Source organism: Tachypleus tridentatus, chromosome 7 (assembly GCF_004210375.1).
Source record: "Tachypleus tridentatus isolate NWPU-2018 chromosome 7, ASM421037v1, whole genome shotgun sequence".
NCBI classification, from domain to species: Eukaryota; Metazoa; Arthropoda; class Merostomata; order Xiphosura; family Limulidae; genus Tachypleus; species Tachypleus tridentatus.
In genome coordinates, this window is record NC_134831.1 from 16,776,906 (window position 1) to 16,804,661 (window position 27,756).

General features: G+C 33.1%; 1 protein-coding gene across 4 annotated transcripts in view; it reads right to left on the minus strand.

Annotated features, from left to right (window-relative positions):
* Positions 1-4,409: 4,409 nt before the first annotated feature.
* The window catches only part of LOC143255207 (caskin-2-like), a 277,737-nt gene continuing 254,390 nt past the window's right edge, over positions 4,410-27,756 (minus strand). For all 4 annotated transcript variants that reach the window (XM_076510498.1, XM_076510500.1, XM_076510499.1 and 1 more), the window contains 8 exons: positions 21,431-21,541; positions 15,153-15,254; positions 14,178-14,316; positions 12,127-12,276; positions 11,054-11,277; positions 8,669-9,617; positions 6,675-6,765; positions 4,410-6,502 (listed from right to left, as the gene is read on the minus strand). In XM_076510498.1, coding sequence (XP_076366613.1) covers positions 6,394-6,502; positions 6,675-6,765; positions 8,669-9,617; positions 11,054-11,277; positions 12,127-12,276; positions 14,178-14,316; positions 15,153-15,254; positions 21,431-21,541 — 1,875 coding nt within the window. In that variant the 3' untranslated portion in view covers positions 4,410-6,393. The remainder of the gene's footprint in view (positions 6,503-6,674; positions 6,766-8,668; positions 9,618-11,053; positions 11,278-12,126; positions 12,277-14,177; positions 14,317-15,152; positions 15,255-21,430; positions 21,542-27,756) is intronic.

The window sequence follows — 27,756 nt, forward strand, 5'->3', positions numbered from 1 at the left end:
AGCACCGTAATAAGTTAGATGTTATAAACGTTTTACAGGACGATTGGCGTCGGTCAACATGTCTCGTCAATGTAACAGCCGCGATATATTCTACTATATTTGTGGCGATTATACTTGTGATTATACAATGACTGCTCTTGTGAAGAAAGCATATCATCTGTACTTCGGCTGTAAAATTGGTGATCAAGACCAGGAATGGGCGCATCACATTTGTTGTGCGACATGTGCTGTCTGTCTAAGAGCTTGGCTCAGAGGCACTCAAAAGACAATGCCGTTTGCTGTCCCGATGATATAGCGAGAACATAAAGACCATGTGACGGACTGTTACTTCTGTTTCACTAATGTGCCTGGTTTCTCTGCCAAAAACAAGAAGCTAAATGAATACCTTAATCTGCCTTCAGCAATGAGACCCGTGCTACATGACGACGGTCTTCCAATTTCGAAACCACCAGAGGAATGGACCTTAGACGAACCAGATAAAGAAACTGCAATGCGGGGAACTGGCAGTGACATTGATCCGGATTTTGAACCGTGCTCCTCAGGCGATCCACATCTCATAACACAGTCAGAATTAAACGATCTGATCAGAGATTTGGGTCTGTCAAAAGCAAAAGCCGAATTGTTGAGTTCAAGACTGCAGGAATGGTGTTTGCTGTCATCAGGTACGAAAATTTCTGTTTTTCGAAGCCGCCAAGATGATATAACCAAATTCTTTGCACAAGTTGACAGTCTCCGTTTCTGTGTTGACATCGAAGGATTGTTCTCTGCTTTGGGTTGTGACCATAACCCGCATGAGTGGCATCTCTTTATTGATTCATCAATGTTAAGCCTCAAAGCTGTCTGTTACACAATGACAACGTTCACCTTTCAATACCTGTTGTCCATGCGGCACACATGAAAGAAACCTACGAGAACATGGAAATGTTGCTGAAGCACATCCAGTACAACTGGAATATCATAAAGATCTGAAAGTCGTTGCTCTGTTACTGGGACTGCAGCTTGGCTATACAAAGTATGTTGTTTCATCTGTGAATGGGACAGTCGTGCCAAAGAGTCACAGTATTCTAGACAGAGCTGGCCACTCCGTAAAAAGTTAGTTCCAGGACAGAAAAATGTGGCGCATGAACCCGCTTATCCACCCGGCAAAGGTTTTTGTCTCCTCTTCACATAAAATTGGGACTTATGAAGAATTTCGTGAAAGCAATTAAAAAAGAAGGCGAAGGTTTTCGTTATTTAAGACGGATGTTCTTAAGAATAACTGAGGCCAAGATCAAAGAGGGCATTTTTGTGGCTCTCAGATCAGATATGAGTGACAAGCGGTTCGAAGATCTGTTAGTTGGGCCAGAAAAGATTGCCTGGAAAGCCTTCATATATGTTGTTGACAATTTTCTTGGCAATTACAGAGCCCCACATTACATTCAGCTGGTAGACAAACTTCTCAAAGCATAGAAAACAATGAAGTGCAACATGTCACTCAAGATTCATTTCCTCCACTCACACTTGGACTCCTTCCTCGCAAATCTGGGTGCTGTCAGTGACGAACACGGTGAAAGATTTTACCAGGACATTGCTACAATGGGAAAACGATATCAGGGTAACCGGAATCCGCCAATGCTTGCTGACTACTATTGGACACTGCAACGGGATGCACCGGACATTGGATACAAACGAAAATCAGGAGCAAAACACTTTTAATTATGTTAAACTTAATAGCGTATTAGAAACATAAATGCAATTAAATACGTTATTGCCGATAAACAGTTAACTGTCTATTTCTCAGAGTTCCTATGTGATGAGGCAAAATCAAAACTATATTTGTGCATACCCACCAGGTACCTATCACTATCAGCACAAACTTTTCAGGAAGCAAAACTTTTCAAAAAAATTGTTGTGCAGTGTATCTGTATCTCTTTCTTTGTTATGTACTAAGCTTGTCCTTATATACTGTTATATCTGTCTAATCTGGAAAGAAACGGTCAATTTAAAATAGAAGAAATTTTCTGTAGATTAATTTTTTAAAGTAAAATGTATAAAATGAAAAAATATATATAATTTTGCCTGTAAGAAAGAGACTGGGTCGACTTAACGTAAATACGACAGTTTGGTTTGTTTTGAATTTCGCGCAAAGCTACAAGAGGGCAATCTGCGCTAGACACTGAAAGGCTACTCTTTCTACCAACGAATAATGCGATCGAATGTCACCTTATAATGCCCCCACGGCTAAAAGGGCAAGCATATTTGATATAACGGGGATTCGAACCCGCGACCCTCAGGTTATGAGTCTAGCGCGCTAACTATATGCAATTTGCCCTTTTCTTCGGGTTTATATATTTTTTCCGGCTGTTCGCTCTTATTCTAAATGACCATGGACCAAATACAAGATACACAATGTTTGTGTAGCACATTTAAATATAATAAACTAATTCTGAAGTTTGTTGTAACTTAATCTACCGAGTTTTCATACCAAATAAATCGCATACAGCAAGCAATATTCCTGCTCTGAAAAAAAAGTGTCATTTTTATGCACAGCATCCGAAATGCCAACGACCTGATGAATATCACTTAATCCTGAACCATTTTAACATTCTGTTAAATTAACAGGGACCTGGTCTGACCTAGATGTTGGCGTCCCTGGATAATGAATCCGAGAGTTCATGGTTCCAGTCTATATATAGTAGCCATTTTTACACATGGCACCTTAGTGTCAGTGAGCTCACGAAGGTCACTTAAGCCTGCTGTACTGCGAAATTAAATATGAATATGGCGTATTCGGACTGTGAATCCAAGGGTTTTGGGGTCACATCTCACTGCTGTAAAGAAAAAAATATAGCACGCGTTTCACATACTCCGAGGCTGTCCGGAAGATATTAAAAGTTAAATATCACAAGTTATTGAAAAAAAGAAACTCTAGAGTTGGAGGCGGGTGCTGTTCACTAGCTATCTTCTCTGTGATACCAATTCAAAGCTAAGAGTGGCAATTCACACATAAATAATTATTACTTGAGAACAGTTGTTGTTTTGAATTAAGCACAAAGCTACACAATTAGCTGTCTGTGCACTGCCCACCAGGGGTATCGAAACCCGGTTTTTAGCGTTGGAAATACGCAGACATACCGCTGAGCCACTGGGAGGCACTTGAGCGTAGAACCATATAAGCTGTGGTAACACAACGTTCAATACGAATGTCTTCTGAAGTTAAAATAAATAACAATGATATTTACCATGATCACGTGTCTCTGCATTTGTTTACGATTGGTTGGTTTAGAAACGTGATTTTCGACCGTGTCTGTTTACACTCAATTCCTAATATATTTCGACTTATTACTATAGTCAGAGTACAATTGGTTTTACTTTCGTTTGTTAACCAACCTACGCATCGCACAGCATTGTCATTAGTTTGGGTATTTTAGTACATGTTAATAACTTTAGTGACTTATATCACTGCTGTCAATTTTTTAGTGTCTCATTAAAACCCTTACAAATTTTACCTTCTTCTTCAGGTTTAAGTTTATTTATTTCTTCCGGCTGTTCGCTGTCGTTTAAAATGACCATGGGCGCACGGAGTTAGTGTAGCCTAAGAGATGACTCATAAAATATCCCGTTACTTGTTTTTGTCTTTATTGATTTACTTAGATTGTTTCTAGACACAGTTTCACTAGTTCCCGGCATGGCCAAGTGGTTAAGGCAGACTTGTAATCTGAGGGTCGCGGGTTCGAATCCCCGTCGCACCAAACATACTCGCCCTTTCGACCGTGGGGGCGTTATAACGTTCGGCAAATCCATTATTTGTTAGTAAAAGCGTAGCCCAAGAGTTGGCGGTGAGTGGTGATGATTAGTTGCCTTCCCTCTAGTCTTACATTGCTAAATTTGGTACGGCTATTTCAGATAGCCCTCGCGTAGGTTTGCGTGATATTCAAAACAAACAGTTCCACCTATTTATAAATAGGTCTAAATAAATAAAAATTAATAGTAGTAAATTAGAAATGATTTGTACACAGTGTGATACCTATTGTAAAACAATATATCAACACTGCATTATCTTTTCCGTAAGTTTAATTATGTATATGTATTTAGTGAATTATGTTTCATTCCTTTTACAGTTGTGAAGACTGCGTTGCATTGTCAGTTACCTAGACTGATCGAACCTCGTGAGATATTATTAGAATTTACTATAAACAAAATAGCAACACAGGTACCCAAGCTGGTGAATCAATGCGTTTTAATCATATTGGGCTTTCCTTTTAAATGTCAGACTACTATTTGTGAAACTAATACGTTAATTTATCTACATTATTTACTAACTTAAATATCAGTTTTCACTATATAAGTAGTTGATATAAATCAGAAGTTACTGATAATTCTGTTTCCATCTAGTTCTCAACAAATATTCCAAACTACACACACAGACATTTCCAGAAAGCAAGTCACTTTTATTCAGAAAAGAACCGTACATTTAGTGACAAAAGCTAACGAACAGCAGCTGAATAACACAGAATTTGGCAGCATAAGGAACAAACTGGTGATGACTAAGCTAGCTGAAAAATTCTAGTTAATTTGAACGAAAAAAATCTGTTCTTCAGGCTCCTGTGTTAAACTGGTAAATCATCACTTCCCAAGTTCCTGTATATATACATGAACAAAGTACAAATCTGTTTCCTTTACAAACACTTTACACACATATGTAACCTGTGAATGATAAAAGCTGCCACTTTTCTTTCAGTGTTTGTACAGCAATTGTTAAATAGTATTATCGAAGTAAACGTTTTCAAGAGTTTGTAAGACTATATAGATAATACGGAAAAGATTAAACTGGTATTTATAAAAACGTCACTGAATAACCTCCTTTTTGTTTTATGTGGAACACATGAAACCAGGATAATAAACAAGGTTCACAACTACTAAAAAGTACAAGTAATTCAGAATTTTTAAACTTAAGGAACATGTAAATATATACACAGAAAAATAAATACAAACAATAACACATGTGAACTAACGCATAATATTTAAAATAAAACTAGGACTGCCTTTCATTCTATTCAGTGGAAAACTTATGTCAATTAAACAATGTTTCTCTATAATTTTTTTTAATTTTAAAATTTATTTATTTTTACTCAAACCAAAAGAGAGTTTTAATTTATAACATTGTACACTAATTGGAAGCCAAATAAGAAATAGGGAAGCTATTATAGTTTGTCACAAAAATGATAACATACAAATACATGTTTCCCAGTCAAATCTCTATCAAACTTTTCAATAGATACCTGATATTATAATAGTTGGTTTTTAACGTTTTGGCAAAATAATAAATACATACAAGTTCGTCACGGTACAAGTGTTTCCATAACACTGAGCATATATAAATTTCAATCAGCTCAACTTTAACAAGATTTTATAAATCATGTATCCATCAATGAAGTTATTTTTCCACATAACTTAAGTTCCATCAAGAGTATATATATGTCTATAAAACCATCTACTTCAACCATGTCCATCAGTTATGACCACCAGATCTTGTTTATGGTATTTGATTACGTTAGCTTTAGATACACGATAATGAGGAAGAAGGCTTAACTTCCAATCATTATGATCTTTGGATGTACATAGTACTTTACATAGGGAAGATTTTTTTTCTGTAGTTTGTCACACAAACAAGATTCTCAATCAAAGCTCTCTGCCAAAGCTTTCAACAGATTAAGATTTTTAAACTAAAGTTAAGCAGCTCTGACTATCAGACTTCAAGGGCTTTCCTCAAGAAAGCAAAAGAATTATGACAACCTTTACCACACCTAACCTTTCAAATATGTTGAAGACAGAACATTTTGTAAAGTAAAGGTAAACTTTAATCAGCAATGTCTATCACACTTTAAGTTCCACAAATATTTTACCAAATATGCTTCAATCAACAGCATCTATCACATCTTACCTTCCATGAATCTAAGTTTTCAAATATTTGACCAAACAGGATTAAATTAACAGCATATATCACATCTTACCTTCCAAGCATCCAGATCTTTAGATATTTTACCAAGTAAGCTTCAATTAATAGTTTTTATCACACTTTATCTTGAAGAATATTTAACCAAGTAAACTTCAGATATATAATTGGACATACAACATCTTATCTTCCACATGTCAAAGCTTTGTGATATTTTACCTAATTAACTTCTACTCACAAAAAATGGAAATAGATATATACGAAGAAAACATGCTCAGCTTTTCCAGATATATTGTTTATCCCGTATATATGTGCAACATTGCTGGAGAAGCGAGAGATGCAATAAACTTTAATTATCATTTATAATGTAAGCTACACAGTGGCACGTAGTTGCCCTATACAGTTCACATGGTTTTGTGTATTATACAACACAGACTACAACAAGTTACTGGTTCCTCTCACCCATTGGTCTCTGTCTCTAACATAGCATCTAGTTGATTGGACAAGTTTGCTAACATGCTTTCTATGTCATCAATCACATCTCTTGATTGGTCGTCTACTTCATCACTAAAGTTTGAATAACAGAAAATAAATAAAAACATAAAACTGGTGAATGAAATGATGCATTATAATTAAGGTTTATACTATAAAAATAGTTCAAGACAATAATAGTTTTGAAGTTTATTTCACTATCAGCTGTATTACAATCGCACAAAAACAGCATGTTGTAAGTACATACCCATGAGCATCAGAACTGTGTGTTTTTCTGCATGTTGGTGAATTGAATGTTGTTTTGTCTACCCTTTTTACTGGAGTAGATTTAACCGAATCTGCAAATTCAAAATAGAATCAATCTCATTGAAAAAGACTAAAAGTCCACATATAAAAATACCTACATGAAGAAAAAAAAATTAAAAGCAGTGTTGCATGACTTGAAGTAACAGGTTTGTTTAAAAAATAATTCTATTTTCTTTGCTTCGAAGATTTTCCTGGAATTGCCAAGGTTACAAGTATTACACCTGAAAACAAGAAAGAGGAATAAATATAAGCATCTTTAGAAATGGTATCAGTCATCCCATAATGAGTATCAAAAAGAATGAAATCATCTGTCACAAAAGATTTAATACAATACAGTTTTGGGTTGCCCACAGCTGCTGTGACGATACTGATTCTGTATGTCATTAAAGTATATATAGAAATATAACATTCTCCCTCAAAAGTACTGACTCTAATCCAATTGGAAAAGCAGGTCGTCTAAGTTTTATTTTAAAGTATACAATAACAGCTTGATGAGCTAATATCTGATGACTGGAGTAACTTGAAGCAGATGGCTACAACTTCCTCATACAAAACAGTTGTACAACACTTACAGTATGAATAACTACACTGTGATCATAAAAGATATCCTTAACAGCAAAGAGAAAATCTGGTGTTCTATGAGGTGCTTGTAATGTCTAGCTATTATCCTCTCTTATGCAATGACTGTACAAGTGTATAACAACAATGAAATGAACTGCAATATTTACAGCTGGAGACAAACCTACATGAAATGGATACTCCCTTGGATTATCTCCAAATATACATAGATCAACTTGATAGCAAAATATTTTGTACTCAATTAAAAAAAGTCATCTATTACCACTAGCCACAAACTCACAGTTTATTCACCCATTGTACATACAACTATGCTTTCCTCTGGAGGAAAATTGGCTTAGTTATAGCTAATATATGATGGTAACCTTTGCAATAGAGAGAGCTTTTACAATGTAGTTTGCTTTAAAACTATTAGCTGATGTTTAACAGTGAACTTTAACCACATTATTTTTGTCTTCTTTTAAAATCTGTGGCAATCCAGACTACATACGATGGTTATCTTGCTACTACTGCTCTTTGTATACTAGAAATTTCTCAACTATAGACTCTCACTACAAAAACACCTGCAATCTGTGTGGCCTTGGCTGCAGATGAACATGTAATGTTCTGCTAATCTCTCCTTTCTTACTTGTTATATCCTTTCTGGAAAACATATATCTAGAGCAGAAAAATGCTAGAACAGATAACCTTTAAAAATACACACACAACAGACACTGTACAATGAGGTTGTACCTGATATGCAGGTTGAATGTGTAAATTTTTCCATTTACAGAATATGTTCAATTAGTTATTAAATCTAGCTGGTGTTTCCATTTTACTTATAAGGTGTTCAGATGCTTATGAAGTTTAGCAGGAGTTCTGAACTGTGAGTATATTCTGTTTAACTTGTAAAAGGTCTAATAAATTCTGTAATAAGAATTATTATACAGGGTCTTCAGAAAGTCACTGTGCAGTTTTGTATTCATATTTTATTCAGTCTATTTCAAGCCAGCAACTGATAGCAGTGTTTAGAAACAAAATAAGAAGGATCCAGGCCTGTATTGATGCCAATGGGGGTCACTTTCAATATTGTTTATAATTGTCATTCATATTTACCTCCTGTATTCTATATTGAAACATGTCTGTTAATAAATATATAAGTGCACAGTGACTTTCCGATCACCTTATACTTACATTTCAATGAATCTTAGCTAATAGTATGGAAAAAAACAATTTTTGTCAGATGTTCTTTCTCAGGATTTTGCGAGTTTAGCTCAAATATATGTAGAAAAAGAAAACACATTATTGAAATGAATATCCACAACCTTAAATGCATAAAATTAAAACGTTTTTGTGTCTATTATGAAACATTTAACCTACCATCTTGATTCAGCTGGCTAGAATCTGTTTTGATGATTTTTTGTTTAATGGTGCCAGCATTATCATTAGCAAATGGCAGAGAGTTGGAGTCAGTGCTGGAGGCAGAAGAGTTAGAATCTGCTGAATCTTTTCGTTTTTGTCGAAACAATGAATTAGTTCTAAGTTCTTCTGAAAGTACCGAGTCCTTTGCACTGGAAGCAATTTGTATTCCTGATGACTTGAACAACCCATTAGTCACAGATGCTATCCTGGAATCTTCTAGAGCAGAGGGGAGAGGAGAAGGGGGTGGTGGAAATTCCTCTGAAAGACTGGTGGGTAACTGTAGTTTCTCCTGGTTTAAGGATGATGGAGGTAGAAGTTCATTCTGCTTGTTTGTAGCTTGATCAAAGCGAGACCTCAAGCTTTGTACACAAGTAGCAAAGGCCTTATCTTGCATTGAATCCAAATCATCATCACTTTTAGTTTCACACCTCATGGAATTGGTTCTTTTCGGAGGTGGTGGTGGGATTCTTTTTGCTTTCCACGTCCCATACATTTGAGAAGTTTTACCAGGTATTATATGCCGAGGGGAGCCTTCTAGGCTTGACCATCCATCTATATTGTGATCACTACCTGTAGGAGCTGTTTTAGGATCTTTTTCTATGTACCGAGTCACTTCATTGTTATCCATCTCTTCTTGTCTCGTCTTTGCAATTATTTTGGCAACTGGACGTGGTTTTACCATTCCCTTGGGTCTGTGTAATGTTGGAGTACCTTCACTAACGTAAACATTGTAACTCCCACTGTTATGAACACTCAATTCACTATCAGTATCATAGCCATTATGTCTCCAAGCACTCACAGTGTCATACCAGGTATCTGACTGAATGTAGTGTGGATATGCTATTGTCAAAATAGAGTCTTCCATGTCCAAGCTTTCTAAAGAATGCCCTCTATTGGGCGATCTCACCTAAAAGTAAAAAAGAATTACATTACTTTTCAGGTATTTAACTTCAAGGTTTTTTGTTGTTTCAAACAAAACGACATAATCTAAAACTTTGCAGAGTAATAACATTCAAATAAAGTTTAACGGAAGAGAGATGTGTTTCAAGATTAAAGCTTTTAAAATATGAATATCAAACAAATGAGAATATCACATTCATTTTCAACTAAAGAATATAAAAGAACTATGAAAGTAAATTTTGAAATTAAAATTGAGTTAACAAACCACATCAAACATTTCAGAACTAAAGTAGGTACTTAACAAATGTAACCAGAGATCACCAACTGTCTTACTGCCATTATAAAACCTTATGAGTAAGATGAAGTGCAAAATTTTCAGATCATTGTTTAAAACAAATTGGATCTTTGCTTATATACTCATACCAGCTGATTTTGTACGAGTATATTTTTTCCTGCAAAACTGTTATGATTTTCAATAAATAGACAATAAACAAGGATTAATCTTTTTCACTGCTTTACTGTAGCCTCATCATGATGAACAGTTTACCAACAATGATTACAGTAGAGCTTGCAGTGAATAAATTTAATTATGAAGTAAAACTAGTTCACTTTCTATGAATCAAATGTTTTTCACCCATGAATTTTAGATATCGTTACAATTTGTTGATGAAGGGAACCCAACTAACTTTAACTAGAATACCAGATTTAGTTGATATACTGAAAAAAGATAAGTGTAGAAAGGCAATCTCTGACATATCATTACTTTGAGAAAGTTTAATCAATTGCTTCTTCAGGTACAAATTCTTTCAATCTGATGGTAGAATTATGTTGATGAAGTAAAGCTAACTACAATCAAAACACAAAATGTTTCGTTTTAAGATGTGAAGTAAGATCTTTTGGAAAAACTACAGTTATTTAACTTGAAAGAATAATTTTCTAGTTTTACTGTAATGTTTAATGAATAAATTAAATCATTTTACTCAGAAAGTGGAATTTCTTTTACTTTTACTATAACTTGTTTTTGTTTAATGGTATCAACTGATTTGAAGAATAGCTTTGTTGTGACTCTGTATCTTCACTGTACCGTAGTAACTTGTTGGTAAAGTGAATCAACTGAAGTTATTAATTAGAATTTTCTCACTTTTATTATAACACATTATAATATATTCTTGGTGATGTGAAGACCTGCCTTTAAGTTTAGCAGAAAAAAACGTTTTGGTTCAAAATACTTTTTGTTTTTTTTTTTTTTTTTTTTTTTACTTAACTAGTAGAATCTCATTTGCAAGGAAAATCTGGTACACTTTGCAACTTTGATATCATACTTTGTTGTAACATTTTGCACATTAAATAAAGCTATCTAATTTTATAAAAAGAAATATCTTTGCTTATATTACAATATTAAGATTATAAAGTGAAGCCAGGTATACTCTAAATTATTTTTACCTGTATTGTAAGATTCTGTTGATAAAGTGATGCCAGTTGATTGGGTGAAGAAAATTCACATCTCTGCCCAGGAAGAAAAATGCCTTCATCTTTAGGTGGAGACTGTTGGAAGGTTTTCAATTCAGGAATGCTAGTGCTTTCAGCTGTTGGTGACAACTGAGCTCGAGAAGTTGTGATGGCAATTTCTTGGCTGGGATAGGAAGGAACAGATTGGACGGCATGTGCTAAAAATGTTAATAAATTTGGAAAAGTTAAGAGTGGTACAATACAAACTGCCATTCTGTTAAATTTCATAAGATTAATTAGACTGACATTAACTTTTCAAACTATAAATTCAACAATTAAATATGATGAATTGCTTTGTATTTGTTTGTGACTGACAGCATAAAAAGTATAACACTACAATTAACATTAATTAATACCCTTTGTATTTAAGTCTTCTCAAGATCCTGCAAATTTAAGTTACCCTTACTGTAATTTCACATTATTGAAGATCAAATACCATAAGTTAGGGTTCAAGAAAGTAAAATTAAGTTTGCAATAGGGTAACTGATTCACAAAAGTAACAATGAACTAACTGATGCACAGTACACAAAATATACGGAAACACAGAAAGCATGGTAATAACTTTCAAAGTGATATATAAACATTTTTCATCTTTTATAGCACAGTAAAACTTGCTGGATTCCACTAAACACTAAAAAAATCTGAAACAAAGAACACCAAGAAATATTTGAAAATTAAGGAGATTTTTAATAATCCCCCTATGAACAGAATCTAAGGGTATTTTCAAATTAGTGAACTTCCTCTATCATTTCTAGTCTTGGGATCAATTATTTCAAAAACAAGTTATTTACACAGTTTCTTTTGAGATTAATATTTCATCATAAACTTGTGGAATCTGCAAGAATTTATTAGAAATTAATAAAAATTGCCCAATCTCACTAAAACAGGAAAAATACAGGAATAAAAAAGTCAACATATCCTTCACTCCCATTATAAACAGAGCAGAAAAATCCATTTGAACTCCTCTAGAAATATTATGATAAATAACAATAAACAATTTAGTTCACCTAATGATGTAGGATGAGACAGAGTACCAATAACTCCACCACTTATATCCAAACTATGTTGCTGGAAGTCTCGCATGTGACTAGGATGACATATTCCATTATTGATGGTTTTGACTCTCTTGATGGCTAACATAATTTTTTTCTGATGACCTTTAAGTTCAAAAAAGAGGTTAGAAAGGTTAAAAATCTGTTTTATGAATTTAAACATAAAAAAATGTGTTTGTACAGTATCTTTATTTTTTACTATGCATTACCCCATTTACATCTTACCAACTGTATGCTAGAAACTTATGGTACATGAGAATAAGGAGCAATGATATTTTGATGGGGCAAACTGTGGAATAAATAGATGAAACAATAACTAATTAATATTACAACATGAACATGTGCACAACATATCTGCTCTCATACCTCAGTTATACTGTAACTACAAGTATTAATTCTCTTATAATAAAATGCAAGATAATACTACACCTAAATCACACAGCCCAAATTTGCCATATGCAAAAAAATACTATTTTATCTGTTTGGGGCTGTATCTTTAAAAAGGAAGAATTTCTGAAAAGTACCCAACTTAGTAGTTACCTCAATATGAATCTATAAAATTCTGCAAGAATTCAAATTTATTATTTCATAATACTATTTGTGTATATTTTTCTATTTGTTACATTGAACAACTAATCCAGAATTTAATATAGTGGAGACTAAAACACATAGCTCTTAAATTTATTAAATACACAAGCCTCTATATAAAATATACTACTAATTTTGATTTTAAAAAATGATTAGATATATGTTATTCAATACTGTTATAACATACACTAGAAATGAACTTTACAAAATTAAACCAAATTTAAAAAATATGGATCACTGCCATTAAAACTAAAAATTCCTATAACACATTTTCTTTATAACTTTAAACTGTGTACATTATTAACTTAAGTTATGAATGACAAACTTAAGATATACAGTTGAGCTTCTTAACCTTTTCAAATATCATTTGCCCCAATAAGTTTTTTCACAACAGCTCACTCACATCAGTTGAAAAAAAGAAGCAAAAAATAATAAATGAAAATGAAAAATTATTTGTCATGACTTAAATACACATCAAACTACTACCAGAATAAATAACAATTTATGACTTTTTTGCTCTTCAGTTTATTGTAAAATTGACAATATTCATTCACCCTGATTCTTAATTCATTAATCCCTGGGTAAACCATTCACCCAATTGAGATTTCTGATATACAGAATTGCTTAAACCTAAAAAAAGTTAGGTTTAATATTTATTTTCTACCACTAATAATTCAGCTTTCTTTATTCACATTATTCAGTGTAACTAAGGTTTAGATTTTTATTCCTGATTAATTATCTTACTTCATTCAGTTAAATCTTTTTCATTGTGTGAAACCAAAATGATACTAATAAAATAATATTCAGACAATACAAAAACTTAATGAAAAAGATTTACTAAATATCAAAAAATACAAAATTGAATTATTTTATATTATACTTCCATCTGATCATTGACTTGAATAAACAATTATAAACATAAGTCTAATACTAATATGACTGGCAATTAAGGACTTTTTAAATGTTTCAAACTTCCAACACTTGATTCTTTACTCAAAAGGTCATTGCATGACCCCAAAAGAATGTAATTCTTTACATTTAAATGTAATTAAATAAAACTGTTTATTTAATCTTGATGTAATAAGTATATGAATCAGTATTTTTGTCAATATGACCTTAACTCCTCCAAATTTATCATAGCTGAATGTCTGATTAGCAATTCAGTTGTATAGTAATTTCCACAAAAATATTTTGAATATGTTAAACATTGTAAATCAAATTTTTATTCTGAAGAAAAGGTCACACTCATTACAGAATGTTCCATCTCAGAATAACTGAATATTCCCAGTCATAAAGGAAATGCAAAAACATTCTATCCAAAGATTAATTTTTGTTTTAACATATTATTCAGTCCATTAAAAATAAAAATGAAAACAAAATCTGATAGATGCTCAGAAAGACAGTTACAAAAAACTGACCAAGTTTCTGAATTCCAATTTCTTCTAAATCCTCCCATGTTAATTCTGTGACTCGGTCAACAGTGTTATACCCTTGATGGCAGAGTGTTTCATAGTACTCTTCCAATTTTAGTAACTGAAGCCATTCCAATAAAGTATCCTAAAAAGGAGAGTATGAACTGATGAAATACAAAACTTTAAAATGTTTGCTGTGGATAATTTAATCTTCACTAGGAAAATGATACACTCATTTAATTGTTTTCTTACACAAAAAGTCTCCAGGTGGGTCAATGGTAAATTTATAAACTTACAATGCTAAAATCCAGGGTTTGATTCCTTGTGGTGGACATACAGCCAATAATTGTGAAACTCTGCACTAAAATGAAAACAGCAGCAAAAACAGCTCACAAAAATAGTATGCTCACTTTTTTTTTCCATTATTTAAACAGAATAAAAATAAATCATTATTTTTGAACAATTTTATTACAGTTAAGCCTTCAGGTCCAGAGGATTTTAGTTGCTAACATCAGGACAATCTTACTCATCCAAAATATACCTTACAGGACAAAAGAATTAAATATATTAATAATTTTCAATCACAAAAAGGCATCTTTGGTAGGTAAGAAAAAAATTAAAAACCTGTAATCTAAAATCAAGCTAGACTATACTAAGCTTGACTTAAAATGTTTTCTTCTTCAAATACTCAAGAAATAAACTGAGCTACTCTTCCTTTAATCCTGTTTAAACACTTGCATTTGTCTACAATATGCTTTACTGGCACATATAATTTTAGAAAGTGTAAATTTTTTTTTCTCATAAAATAATCTAATTTCTATGAATTAATATAGACCAATGTTCTGTATTTTTATTCATAACACACATAATTTTTTCCATAACAAAACAAATGGATATAAATACAATCACAATTTATTTATATTTTTCACAAGACTCTTATACTTCTAATCACAACCAACAGACAACAGTATCACAACTTACAGGTTTGTAATCAGGAAGGCAATCCGATATATTTAGCCTGTCAATTTCAGCCTTAAGTCTGCGACGATGAGTTGGTTTCTTGACACCTATTGCTGTTAAATCCTAAACAAAGCAATCCACAACAATCCATGATGATATACCAGGTTTGACTCTGATGTCACCTTAATTTTACTAAAGACTCGTGAAATGAACTAACAAGCAAACAAACTATTATGCTTAACTCTAACAAACAATACCTCACTATTTACATTAACATATGCAAATAAACTCTACATTACCATTTCTGATTTAAGACTACCTCTGTTTATACAAACCTCCAATCAGCATGTTTTATAATAATTTCTTCTGTTATCTCATATTAAGTAATGGGGATCCACAGGAAGAAGCAAGAAGGGGCATTTTTATGAATTATGATGTAAACTTAACATTGTAGTTAATCCAAATATTTCTATTTAATCTGTAAATTTTTGTTTGCACTTAAGCACACAACAAATATGTTCTGTTCCCCTCCAAAATATTTCTCTGGAGGCCATGTGCTAAATCCATTAACACCAAACACTCAAATCACCATACTCTGAAATTGAAAGTTATTATAAGAAACTCATTTTAGTCACACAAAAATCCAAGTCAGCACACTTTGCATTGATGAGTTGTTTTCTGACACTAACTTTATTCACCCAAGATCCCAAGTGTAACAGATTTACTACTATTTATTTATCTTAATACTTATGTTTGCTTTAGTTTAAAATATGTTTAGAAATGAACATAACTTATAGTGTTAAATATGCATTAAAAATTCCTATCTATTCCCTAAATTTGTAGAAGATTTTGGAGTGTAAGAATCAACAATATATGTTTCTCATTATTGTCAACAGAAATTTCAACAACATCTCATTAACATTTATAAACTAACATGCCAAGAGACAGTTATTATATTGTTGGTTTGCTACAGTTAATATACTATAAATCTCTAAAGTTATAACTGTGATAAACATTTCTCAATCGGAAAAGTACAGATAATTGACTAGGAAAGTTTATAGATTTCTAACGCTACAAACAATTTAACTTCAGAGAATTTACTTTGGATGTTAGTACTTCTACAAGGACATTAAATAATGTTGTTGATAAGCTAGCTAGCTCTCTGTTCTTGGCTGGTCTCATGCTATTTGCAAGCTTACTTTTCTCCAACAAAGAATTAATTTGCTCATTGTGAACTGTCAATAAACTATTCAATTCCAGATGAAATAGAAAACTTAATACTGTTTCTAAGTCTGTAAAACTTCTGTATATAAATCACTATAAATACTATTGTTGTTTGTACTTTAAAATACAATTGTGTTAAAAAAGAAAACTATGTGTATCAATCTTGTTGGCAAATATATAATAAATTTAATACATATGAATATTCCAAATTCAAATCATAATATGTAACATACTAAATTGGAGACTTCTCCAGGAAAAATTATAATACTTAACACCTAGTCAACATACTTTGTATTAATGATCTATTATCTAACATTTAACTTTATTTACACAAAAACTCAAATTCACACACACTGCTTTAATGATTTGTTATCTAACACTAACTTTATTCATACAAGGCAAAATTTGTTGCAATACATCATGTACAGTTTCACTGATAATCGACACAAAGCATTATATTAACACAGTATAAATGTTACTCCTCATTTTTTGCCTTGTTGTTCAATTTATACCTGTAGCACACAAACACAAATATGTAATATATAAACTGAAAAATCTCGTATATCTTAAGACATAACTGAACTTCAACACACGGACAAGATTTCATGAATATTCACATATCTTCATGCACAACCAATATTCTATTCCACAATATACAAGTTTTCCATTGCATTCTAACCCAGTTAAAGTTGCATGTTATTTAATCACAATGTTCCTGCAAGTTAAAGTAAAACATTGGCCTGTCTGATGAATAAAAGTTCTGTCATTGCAATTACTTCTTGAATATACACAAGTATATAACTTCTCACTCCTGTAGGTAAGTCACTGTAAAATGGGCCCTTTTCTAATTCATTCATTATACAAAAACGTGGAGAACTAGATACTGCAAGTTTCCCAGGTTTTAGTTCTCAAACTTCACACATGAGTAACCAGAAACAGAGAAAACCAACTGATCACAGAACAGAATTATTACTTTTTTATCTTATATTTTTTCTAGTTACCTTTTTTTTTCACAAATAAATCTCTAAGGTCTCCCTCTAACAACTACTGAGCAATTTTAAAATAATTATACCATATGGCTTTATTGAGCAAACTACAATATTCCATAATGAATATAGACTTTTTTTTTTGAAGGATACAGAATGGCTATTATTACACAAATAAAGCATATTGTGATGAAAAACTACAAAAATGAGACAATACTTTAAGTTATCATGAGATCCGTTACACTTTACCTTCATGGTTGAAAAAAAAATTACAGCTATAGTGCAGACATACACAACTCACTTGTACCAGCAAGCTACAACTGTGTACATAACACAAACTCTTTAAACTATCTTGTATAGGTAATCCATGATCACAGATCACTGTCTATTTGTGCAATATTTGGCAGAAGCTTAATGTAATATACTGAAGAGAAGCCCTTAAGAAATATCTGTCCAATGTTTTATTTATTGATTTGTTTTGTTTTGAATTTCATGCAAAGCTACATGAGGGCTATCTGCCTAGCTGTCTCTAATTGGCAATGTAAGACTAGAAGGAAAGCAGCTAGTCATTACCACCCACTGCCAACTTTGGGCTACTATTTTACCAAAGAATAGTGGGATTGACTGTCACATTATAATGCCCCTACAGCTGAAAGGGAGAGCATCTTTGGTGTGACCAAAATTTGGCAGGGCCCTGTTTTATTTTATAATTTTGTTTAAATTTTACGTTCAAAATGCACTTTAATACTTTACTCAATTAAATATCCTACACATAAGACTTGCTTATTTATCAGTGACATATACTTCATTACATATCTTATAAAATAAATGTTAAACCCCATGTGTACACCTGCATACTTCTTTAAACATATTATACAACATTATATGAGTTACAAGCCACAGTCATCCATGCAAACTTTATGAATATTTCCAATTAATCAACATAGCAGTGTAAAAGATTTAAAAAACAAAGTGAACCTTATTAGTTATAAGGATAACACACGAGACACAAATATCGCTTACGTTTTAAAGTTAATATAAGAGACAAATGAGTCATGTTTTGAAGTTAATATAACATACACAAATATCACTCATGTTTTAAAGCTAATATAACATACACAAATATCACTCATGTTTTAAAGCTAATATAACACACACAAATATCACTCATGTTTTAAAGCTAATATAACACACACAAATATCACTCATGTTTTAAAGCTAATATAACACACACAAATATCACTCATGTTTTAAATATATACTAATATATACACAAGTATTTGCCATAATTTCCTTGTCACCACCAAAAATGTCAACAAATCAAAAAAAAATTATACTAATTTATACTTTATGTAAATAACGATTTATCATCGTGTAAACGTTCACGAAAACCTGAAGTGAAACCAGTGTTGACCTGTTAAGCCAACCACGACAAGGAATTTCTCATCGACGACTCAACGAAGGGGAAAGCTTTGATTTGTTCCCTACACTGCCGGTATTCGACACGCAATGAGCTAACGTTTATTCAGCGGTAGAAACAAAACAATAGCAACTGGAAAACGAAGAGTCAAAATGTATGCTGCATTTGAAGAGAGAGTGCGGTCGACGGGGCATAAACTCTCGTTTTCTACGGATTAAGCGCTACACACAATCAATAGATTTCAAGTATCTTTAAAGATGATATATTGCTTTACATGCTAGGGTTAAAAGTAACATGCAACGTCAAATCTGTTTGCTTTACCTTGAGGCACTACCGTAAAAGCAGTTAAGCGTTAAGCATTAAAACACATATGAACCACCGGTCTGTAAGGTGATACAAAGCTTTACTGCCATGAAGCTGAAACTTTAAACAGTCGAAAAGCAAGCTTCAATACCGTCGACACTTCATGCATTTTTATTAACACCAACTTAAAAACGTTATAACACAAGGCCAATGACGAATCCTTAAACAAACAAGCAAAAATATTTATATTACTTTGAAAAGTTTTGATTTATCCTATCTTTTATATATCTAATTCAGTTCTCTGATAGCATTTCTCTGTCTATTGTCTTTCGGTAGGGCAGCGGTAAATCTAGGGAATTACAACGCTGAAGTCCAGGGTTCAGTTATCCGCGGTGGACACAACAGAGAGCCTAATGTGGCTTTGGTTAAATAAAAATAACTATTCTTGCGTCCTTTCTATCACAAGTAGTATTTTAATGTAATTCATATATGCTTATTAGAATCATGACAGTTTGCTTCGAGATATCCTAACCAGGGATTAATGATTTACTGTCAACAGTGTATCAGAACGTAATTTAGGTTGTTTGACTTTTTTTTTTCTCACTGTAAGTGATGAAAACCTACTGATTTAGTTAATTTGTACTACATAATTAATCATGTGCTTTGTAGGTCAGTTTAGCAGGGAAATAGACAAGTCTGGACAAGTGTACTCCAAGTATTGATTTGAAAGAATAGATATCAAACAGTTAGACTGGAAGGTTTTTCCATATATTTAATTTTCGATACTAAATATAACTGGTAAGTAAAGAAAACACCACCTCGTTCTGAGAAATCATTAACCAAGACGCCAGACGTTGTTCCAATCAACGCATTCCCTCTGCCTACTTTAAACAGCATGTTATTAATTCACAAACAATAAACAACAAAATAATTTTCTGACTTAAAGTTACATGGAATAAATACACAGGAAACTAGTGATAATTAGAAATCCGTATTTGCGATTTTTAAACTAAAATATGCCTTTCAGTAAATGTGTTTCTTTGTTTTTATTTACAACATCCACACAGAACGATCACTCAATGATTGATTGATGTGTTAAGTTTTTATAACAAAATATTATGTGGTTAAATAAAAAGTGGCCGATAATTCATTCTAATAAAAAAATTAAATTATCCATAATAATAGTTAGAAAGGCAAATTACAAATAATAATGAAAATAATAGAAATAAAATTAAATAAATAAATGGTTAAGAACATGTAGTTATACGAAATTCAGTCGAATTGTAATGGAACAGTATTTGTACAGACCTGCAAAACATGTGGTTTCGAATTAGTATCTTTATTGTAAAACAACTTCTTCAAATACAAGTTTTGTTTAATAAAAGAAACGAAATATTATTTTTATTGAGGTCGTACTTTATAAAAATTCAACTAATGGTAGGCCTAAGAGGAAAATACACGATGTATCGTGTAAGTTTTTTTGCATTAAGTTAGTTAGAGCTAAAACTATACTGTACTTTATATTGTTTACAATGGTATTCTCGAACCTAACGTCAGAACTTCTTGAAAACTTCAAGTTTATGATGTTATTTTATTAAATGGTTAATAAAGAATACTTTAATTCATCTTTTCTTTGTTATTTCTTAATTCCCGGGGACTGCTGCAGTGACTTGCACGTTGAGTTGTTAATACTGTATGAATAGCCCAGTAATAAGTTTTATTTGTTTGTTTTGAATTTCGCACAAAGCTACTCAAGGCTATCTGTGCTAGCCGTACCTAACTTAACAGTGTAAGACTAGAGGGAAGGCAGCTAGTCATTACCACCCGCCGCCAACTTTTGGGCTATTCTTTTACCAACGAATAGCGGGATTGATTGTAACATTATAACGCCCCCACGGCTGAAAAAACGAACATGCTTGGTGTGACAGTGATTATAACCCGAGAATCTCAGATTACGAGTCAAGTGCCTTAACCACCTGGCCATGCAGGGCCCTTAAACTTGAACATTCTAAAATTATCTCCACCTATTTAGCAACGTAAAGTCTTTAATAACAATAAATTTCTGAATTTGATTGCACGTCCCGTATATCTTCATGCACTGATGATATATAACGCAAAATTAGATTACACGTTATATAAAAGATATAAAAAACACCAAACGATTTATAAAATTAGTAATGACTTAAAAATATTTAAAAAATTAACTCTCACGAGTAAAAATAGAAAAAGTAAAATATGATGACAGAAAAATAAAATTAGAGTAAGAACTCGTGACCATATTTTTACTTCGTCGTGATATAAAATATAGTTCGTTTCTCATACGATTCGTACACATATTTTAGCATGTACAGATGTCGCTAACTTACCTCTGGGGTCATGCGAGAAATCGTAGGCATATCATATCCTGCTTGCACAAAGAGTTGAATATAGTCTTCGAAGTGAAGGCTGGTGAGCCAGGTCTGCAGTATGTCAACGTCCTAGGAAACATACCAGAAGAATCGTGTTACAGACGAAAAGATGCTTTTACATTCACGAATCGTGTAAATCTAAACCCTGAAACGACGTGCACTATTCTTTACAGCAATTTAGGAAATTTATTCCATGCAATTCATTGCACAGCTGTTAACATTCTATCCTGCCTGTTCCACCAGCAGTAGTAGCTACGATGTAGACGTGCTAAAATCTCGAGTTTTCGTCAGCTGAGGCACGCATAGGGCACGTGGCATAGCAATAAAGCGAGTTAAAACTCTGACCAGGACTGTCTAACAATTGACAGTAATTCTTTCTGGCTTCTCTTCGTGCTTGTGTGTGTGTGTGTGTTAGCAGATTGATTCTAGCCCAGTACATACGGTCAGATTAACGTGTTACATACACTATAATAAACAATAGACAATTTATCATATAATATAGCCTGTGTCACACGTCACTGTAAAAAAAACACACAGAAGTAAAAGGTTGACAACGCCAATTGTTGTATAAACATATGTAGGGTGAATTAAATTATCTTGTCACAAATATCGTACCAAATAATTACTACATGAAAAATTAATTACAGTACGTAAAATTTCAAACAAGCACAAACTCTTTATAAATAAGGAGCACGAAAAGATATTTCAATTATTACGTCGTGCATGTTTTAGAAGCTCTAATTGGCGAGTATATTGGAGAACCATGTATTTAGAGCGTTTTAAATGTTTTACTTGCTAAGCCTATTTCTGCTGTTCTCTTCTGATCAGAAGGTAGTAACCCATGCAGAGGTCTAGTGGAAAGCCTCATTCTGGGGTAATAACTCACACAGACCAGCTGGAATCAAACACTGGTCTTCGTGTTTATTGATATTTGTGTAATTCCAGACAGACGTACTACCAAGGATATACGGAACAATAAAATATAAAACTGTGACATTTATTCTGGTGTCAGAAGTAAAAAGAAACACACTGGGTAAAGAAATCACGCAAAACATACGTGTTTGTAAACAATATTTTGCTGACCTGGAGAATAAAATGTCACTGGATTCGCTGTTCTTGTTTTGTCTTATTTAATTTTTATATTTATAACTTAATGCATTAGATTTCATTTTAATGATAGAGTAAGAAACATTGTCTTAACCATGCATATATGGAACTTGAAAATATACTTTACACAGAACAAGACTAGCGGAGCGACTTTTCATCTAAGACTGTTGCATTCTGGACATTCAAAGGGGAGTCCGCTAGAAGAAGATCTTTAATACGATTTTAAAAATATAAGATCACCACTTCGTTCGAGACAATTATTAGCATGGTCAAGGGACTGTCAGAAGGAATCTTTAAGCAAATTTGAAATCACAATATTTAGATTGTAACACAGATATCACCAAACTGAAATAATTGAACATGCATTCTCCCCTAAAGAATACATATATATTTAATTTACAAACTTAAATTAATTAGAGATAGCTGTATTATAATCACTTAAACACATTACTTGCTAAACTTAAAATAGTATTAGAAAAATCATATTTTAGTTAACGTCCTAGCTCATTCATAGATTTTCTCAGTGTAAGAAATGATAGATATCGTGATTGCGTTAACGTGCATGTCTTGTTTAAGCTGCTGGGAGACTTTAACAAAATACCATATGTTTAGACACGACGCCCTTTTTCAGATTGGACTAGCGCAATGTAATCTGTTTTTGAGATTCATCTAAGCTCTGAGGCATAAAAGAAAACAAGCACTACACATTCGTCGTTTTGGTCTTATACTAACTTTGTTTTGTGCAGGCTTAAACAGTAACCAAACCTGTTGCGACACAAAATATTTTGATGCTAATTTTCTTTACACTGGCACGAGATATTTGCATCATTAGACGTGTTTTTCCTCTAAAGACGACAGAGGATAGTTCTTATTGCTTATAAGTTGGATAAGAACTCGACAAAAAACAAAAACAAATAAGGTTTAGAGACGAAAACACCATCTTTCATTGTAAATACATTAATGTATTAATGATTCACGAACATTTCAGTTAACGAAACATTTAAGAAGTGACAGTAAGGCACGTGCTGAACTAAGATATTGTACAAAAACTGAAGATGATGATGCGATTCAGAAGTAGTTCTTAATTATGTGCCATAAACTTTTAAAAAGGTCGCATAGTAAAAAACTATTACCTTTCTATTGCTTTTGATTAAAAAGTCCCGAATGCTTGGAATGAAACTTCAAAGCACCGAAACTGTGCAGTAAGACTAATCAGCAGTTCTAGAATGATCTATTTACGTAAAAGCCTAAATTTCAAGTTGGTAGTAATTAAGTAACCAACAAAAAAAATACAGAGCTCGGCCGTTCTTCGATTATCTAATCTAAATCAAACGCTATCCATCTGAACAAGCTCACAGTAGAATATATCGTTGCAACAAAGGAACGCAGCGTCTATCTTAAAAGTGTATTCGTTCAAAAAGTACGATCTGTGGTCGAGACATATTTACAAACACTACCTTTATGAAAAAACTACACGTACATCTTTATTACCAAATTGTACTGAGAAGGCAGTCACTTGACGCGTTTTGCTGGCTGGTGTGTTTGTGTGCGTTTTTCTTATAGCAAAGGCACAGAGAGCTAGCTATCTGCTCAGCCCACCGAGGGGAATCGAACCCCTAATTTTAGCAATGTAAATCCGTAGGCATACCGCTGTACTAGCGGGGGGCTTGCTGGCTGGAAAAATGTTTCGATATCTAGAATTATCGTTTGTTTCTTTGTTTGTTTTGAATTTCGCGCAGACCTACACTAGAGTTATCTGCGCTAGGCGTCCTAATTTAGCAGTGTAAGACAAGAGGGAAGGTGGTTAGTCATCACCACCAACCGCCAACTCTTGGGTTACTATTTTACTAATGAATAGTAAAATTGCCCGTCACATTATAACGCCCCCACGGCTGAAAGAGTGAGAATGTTTGGTATGGCGGGGGATTCGAACCCGCGACCCTTAGATTACGAGTCGCGCGCTCTAACCACCTGCCCATGCCAAGTATAGGGCTATCGTGATGACAAAGGTCGTTAAGTTTCTCATTTATTTTCACGAATTATATAAAATGAGTACTGTCAGTCCTACAAGTGTAACAGGTTGTCAGTAGCAATAACTGATGGCAAGACGTAAAAACTAATCGTAGCTTAGCACATCTTCAAAAGTATTGTACTCATTGTCGAGTTATTTGTTTAGACTTCACTTTTCTAAGTGTGCTAAAAACGTTCTAACCTTCGCATTTCACCAAAAATTTAAAAGTATGGACTCAATAATAATTTACAGTAACATTATAAAAACAAACCCATTATTCTGTCGGTTTTACAGCTTTCAAAACGTGGAGATAAAAAAAACAAAAACGTTGAAAAACTCTGAACCCCAGAGCTCCACTCTCTATTCTATTAGTGAAGTCACGCGATTAACATAATTTCGACCAACAAATGAGTTTGTATTACGAACATTTACTGAACCGAAAAAAATATTCATGAATACGCATAATAATATTGTGTTATAAAATAACTGACAAATGTGTCGTACTACTGCACACAAAAATTAACGACACGAATAAACATACATAAAGTATGTGTTTCAGCATTCCCTTGGAACCTTATGCTCAATTTTTACGAGTCGAAATTACTAACTTAAATTAAGATAGCCTATAAATCAAGGTAATGATTACTTTTGTACCAAAGAGTTATGAACACCTATATGTCACACACTGGTACAGCGGTAAGTCTACGGATTTACAACGCTAAAATCAGGGGTTCGATTCCTCTCGGTGGACTCAACAGATAGCTTGATGTGGCTTTGCTATAAGAAAAACACATGAACAGGTGTATATATACGAACAAAACGAAAAAAAAAAAACAATACAAACGTCCTTCCTAATTAACCGATCCCAAATGTTACCTTATAAAGGGTTAATCCATGTGACGTCGCAAGTTGGTGGAGAACACCACGAGGCATTTTTATGGTTTCTCTGAATCCTACGTACTTACCATCTGCCGAATATTCTGTTAGTGTCTTACAAATAGTTCATGATTGTACAGTTATAAGATAAAGTGTTTATATCACTAAAGTTCTAGTTTAATATATGTAAAAAATATATATGTTGTACAAAATGTACAATGTCATCGAAAACGCTAGCTTATCATGCGATCAGTTCCACCGATGTAAAAATACACAGGTTAAAGCACAACATAATAGTTATTTTCCACGACCGTAGAAACAAAGTTTAAGAAATGTTTGAAGCTCCGAGTCTGTTTAATCATTCCAAGGTTCGGGAACAATCCTCAGACAGCAACAAATCCATTAACACGTATATATATAGCGTATCCATGGTAACTCTTATTTTCAGACACAAAATATTCATTTTCTATCTTGTGGCAAACACTCCTATACCAAATCTAAACCAACAGGAAAAATTAAATAAGTTATACGCATTTAGTAAGAACCGTGTTTAATCAGTCACTAAGATTACAGTATCCGCCATTACAGCTTTGGTTTAATACAGCACAAAACGAGGAATATTCTCAGTTCACTCCATAACTGTACGTCGATAACACATCGTCTGTTAGGATGGTACCTAAGCCTAAGGAAAACAACAACAAAAAGCTACGTTACAGCACCTCTACCACTTGTCTCTCTGACTACAGAGAAAATCAGAACAGTTCTCAGTGTCGTCTCCCGCTTCTCTACTGAATCACGCATTCATTGGCTGACGAGCCCGTTCCGGCTCAGACTGCACGCGCAGTCTCTCCACGTGCTTCACTAACCACACTATAAGAACTCGTATGTCTGGATCAAATTACAGCTAGTAATTTCTAAACCAGTAGATCGGGTTCATATGATAATAGTACATATTGGTGTCATAAAATAATCTAATGTCACCATATTCTAAATTTTAAATAGTGAATATAAGTGCACATTTCATTATATATATATATATATATATACACACACACACTATAAATATAAGCTTGCTTATACTATTTAATTAACATATAAATGTATACTTATATTTTTTCTGCTTAATACAAATGATAAAAAGCACAAGTACAATTAATAGCTCTAGTCAGTCTACTGGAACAGGTTTAAGGTATCAAAACAATAAGCTAATGGCGGATATTTCAAACTTAGCATATGCAATCTTGAAAGCTAACATGAGAAATCGTAGACTTCTGGGAAACCAGGAAAACAATAGTTCGGGTAATAATGTTTAATGAGTGAGAGAACCTGACGCGCTTCACCGAATACACAATTTAAAACCAGTTTTACAGAACCGAAAAGTCAGATGATTGTATCAACTTTATTTTATTTTTTCAATTCAGCGCAAAGCTACTAAAGAGCTAACTTCGTAGTGTAAGACTAGAGGGAACGCATCTAGCCATCACCACCCACCACCAACGCTTGGACTACCCTATATTTTACCAACGAATAGGTGACATTATAACGCTCCCACGGTTGTTTGGCTTGAAGAGAATTCGAACCCATGACCCTCAGATTACGAGACAAGCACCCTAACCATCTGGCCATGCCGGCCTTATATTCAGTTAGCTACTCCACATGTAAATTACATGCAAAGCTGACAGAAACACTTCATCCTCTAAACACATAATAAACAAAATTATACACTTCGTAAAATTTCAAACCATAATGACTAATGAACAATATCATTAACACGAAGACCTAAAATGATATGGTAACATCGTATTTGAACTTAATGGTTAAAAAAACATAAGAAAAACGTAACCTGAAGTACTTCATTAGTTCGTTACCTAATTATGTAAAATATATAAATTATGGGCATGAATGTTTCAGATAAGGTTAACAAAAATAATTAATTTTCCATTAATTACTTGCACAGTTTTCCTTCGACCTGGTCACCAACCTATGCATGAACTCAATGAATCTATTTCACCCAAGAACATTTCACAGAAATACAGAACGTAAACTTTCTTGAATCATATAAAATAAGAACCTAGGAGTCAATCACTTATACATTACCCTTATGAAGCATAATAAGGTAATATAAAAACACACGAACAAGTTTCGTAAGTGAAAAAACAACAACAAACAGTATGTTCTGATGCACTACTTACATCGAAATGTATCAACAAACTGGACTGAAATATGTCCAGTGGGTACATATCACTTTTTTGTTTTGTTTTTAATTAAGCACAAAACTACACAGTGGGCT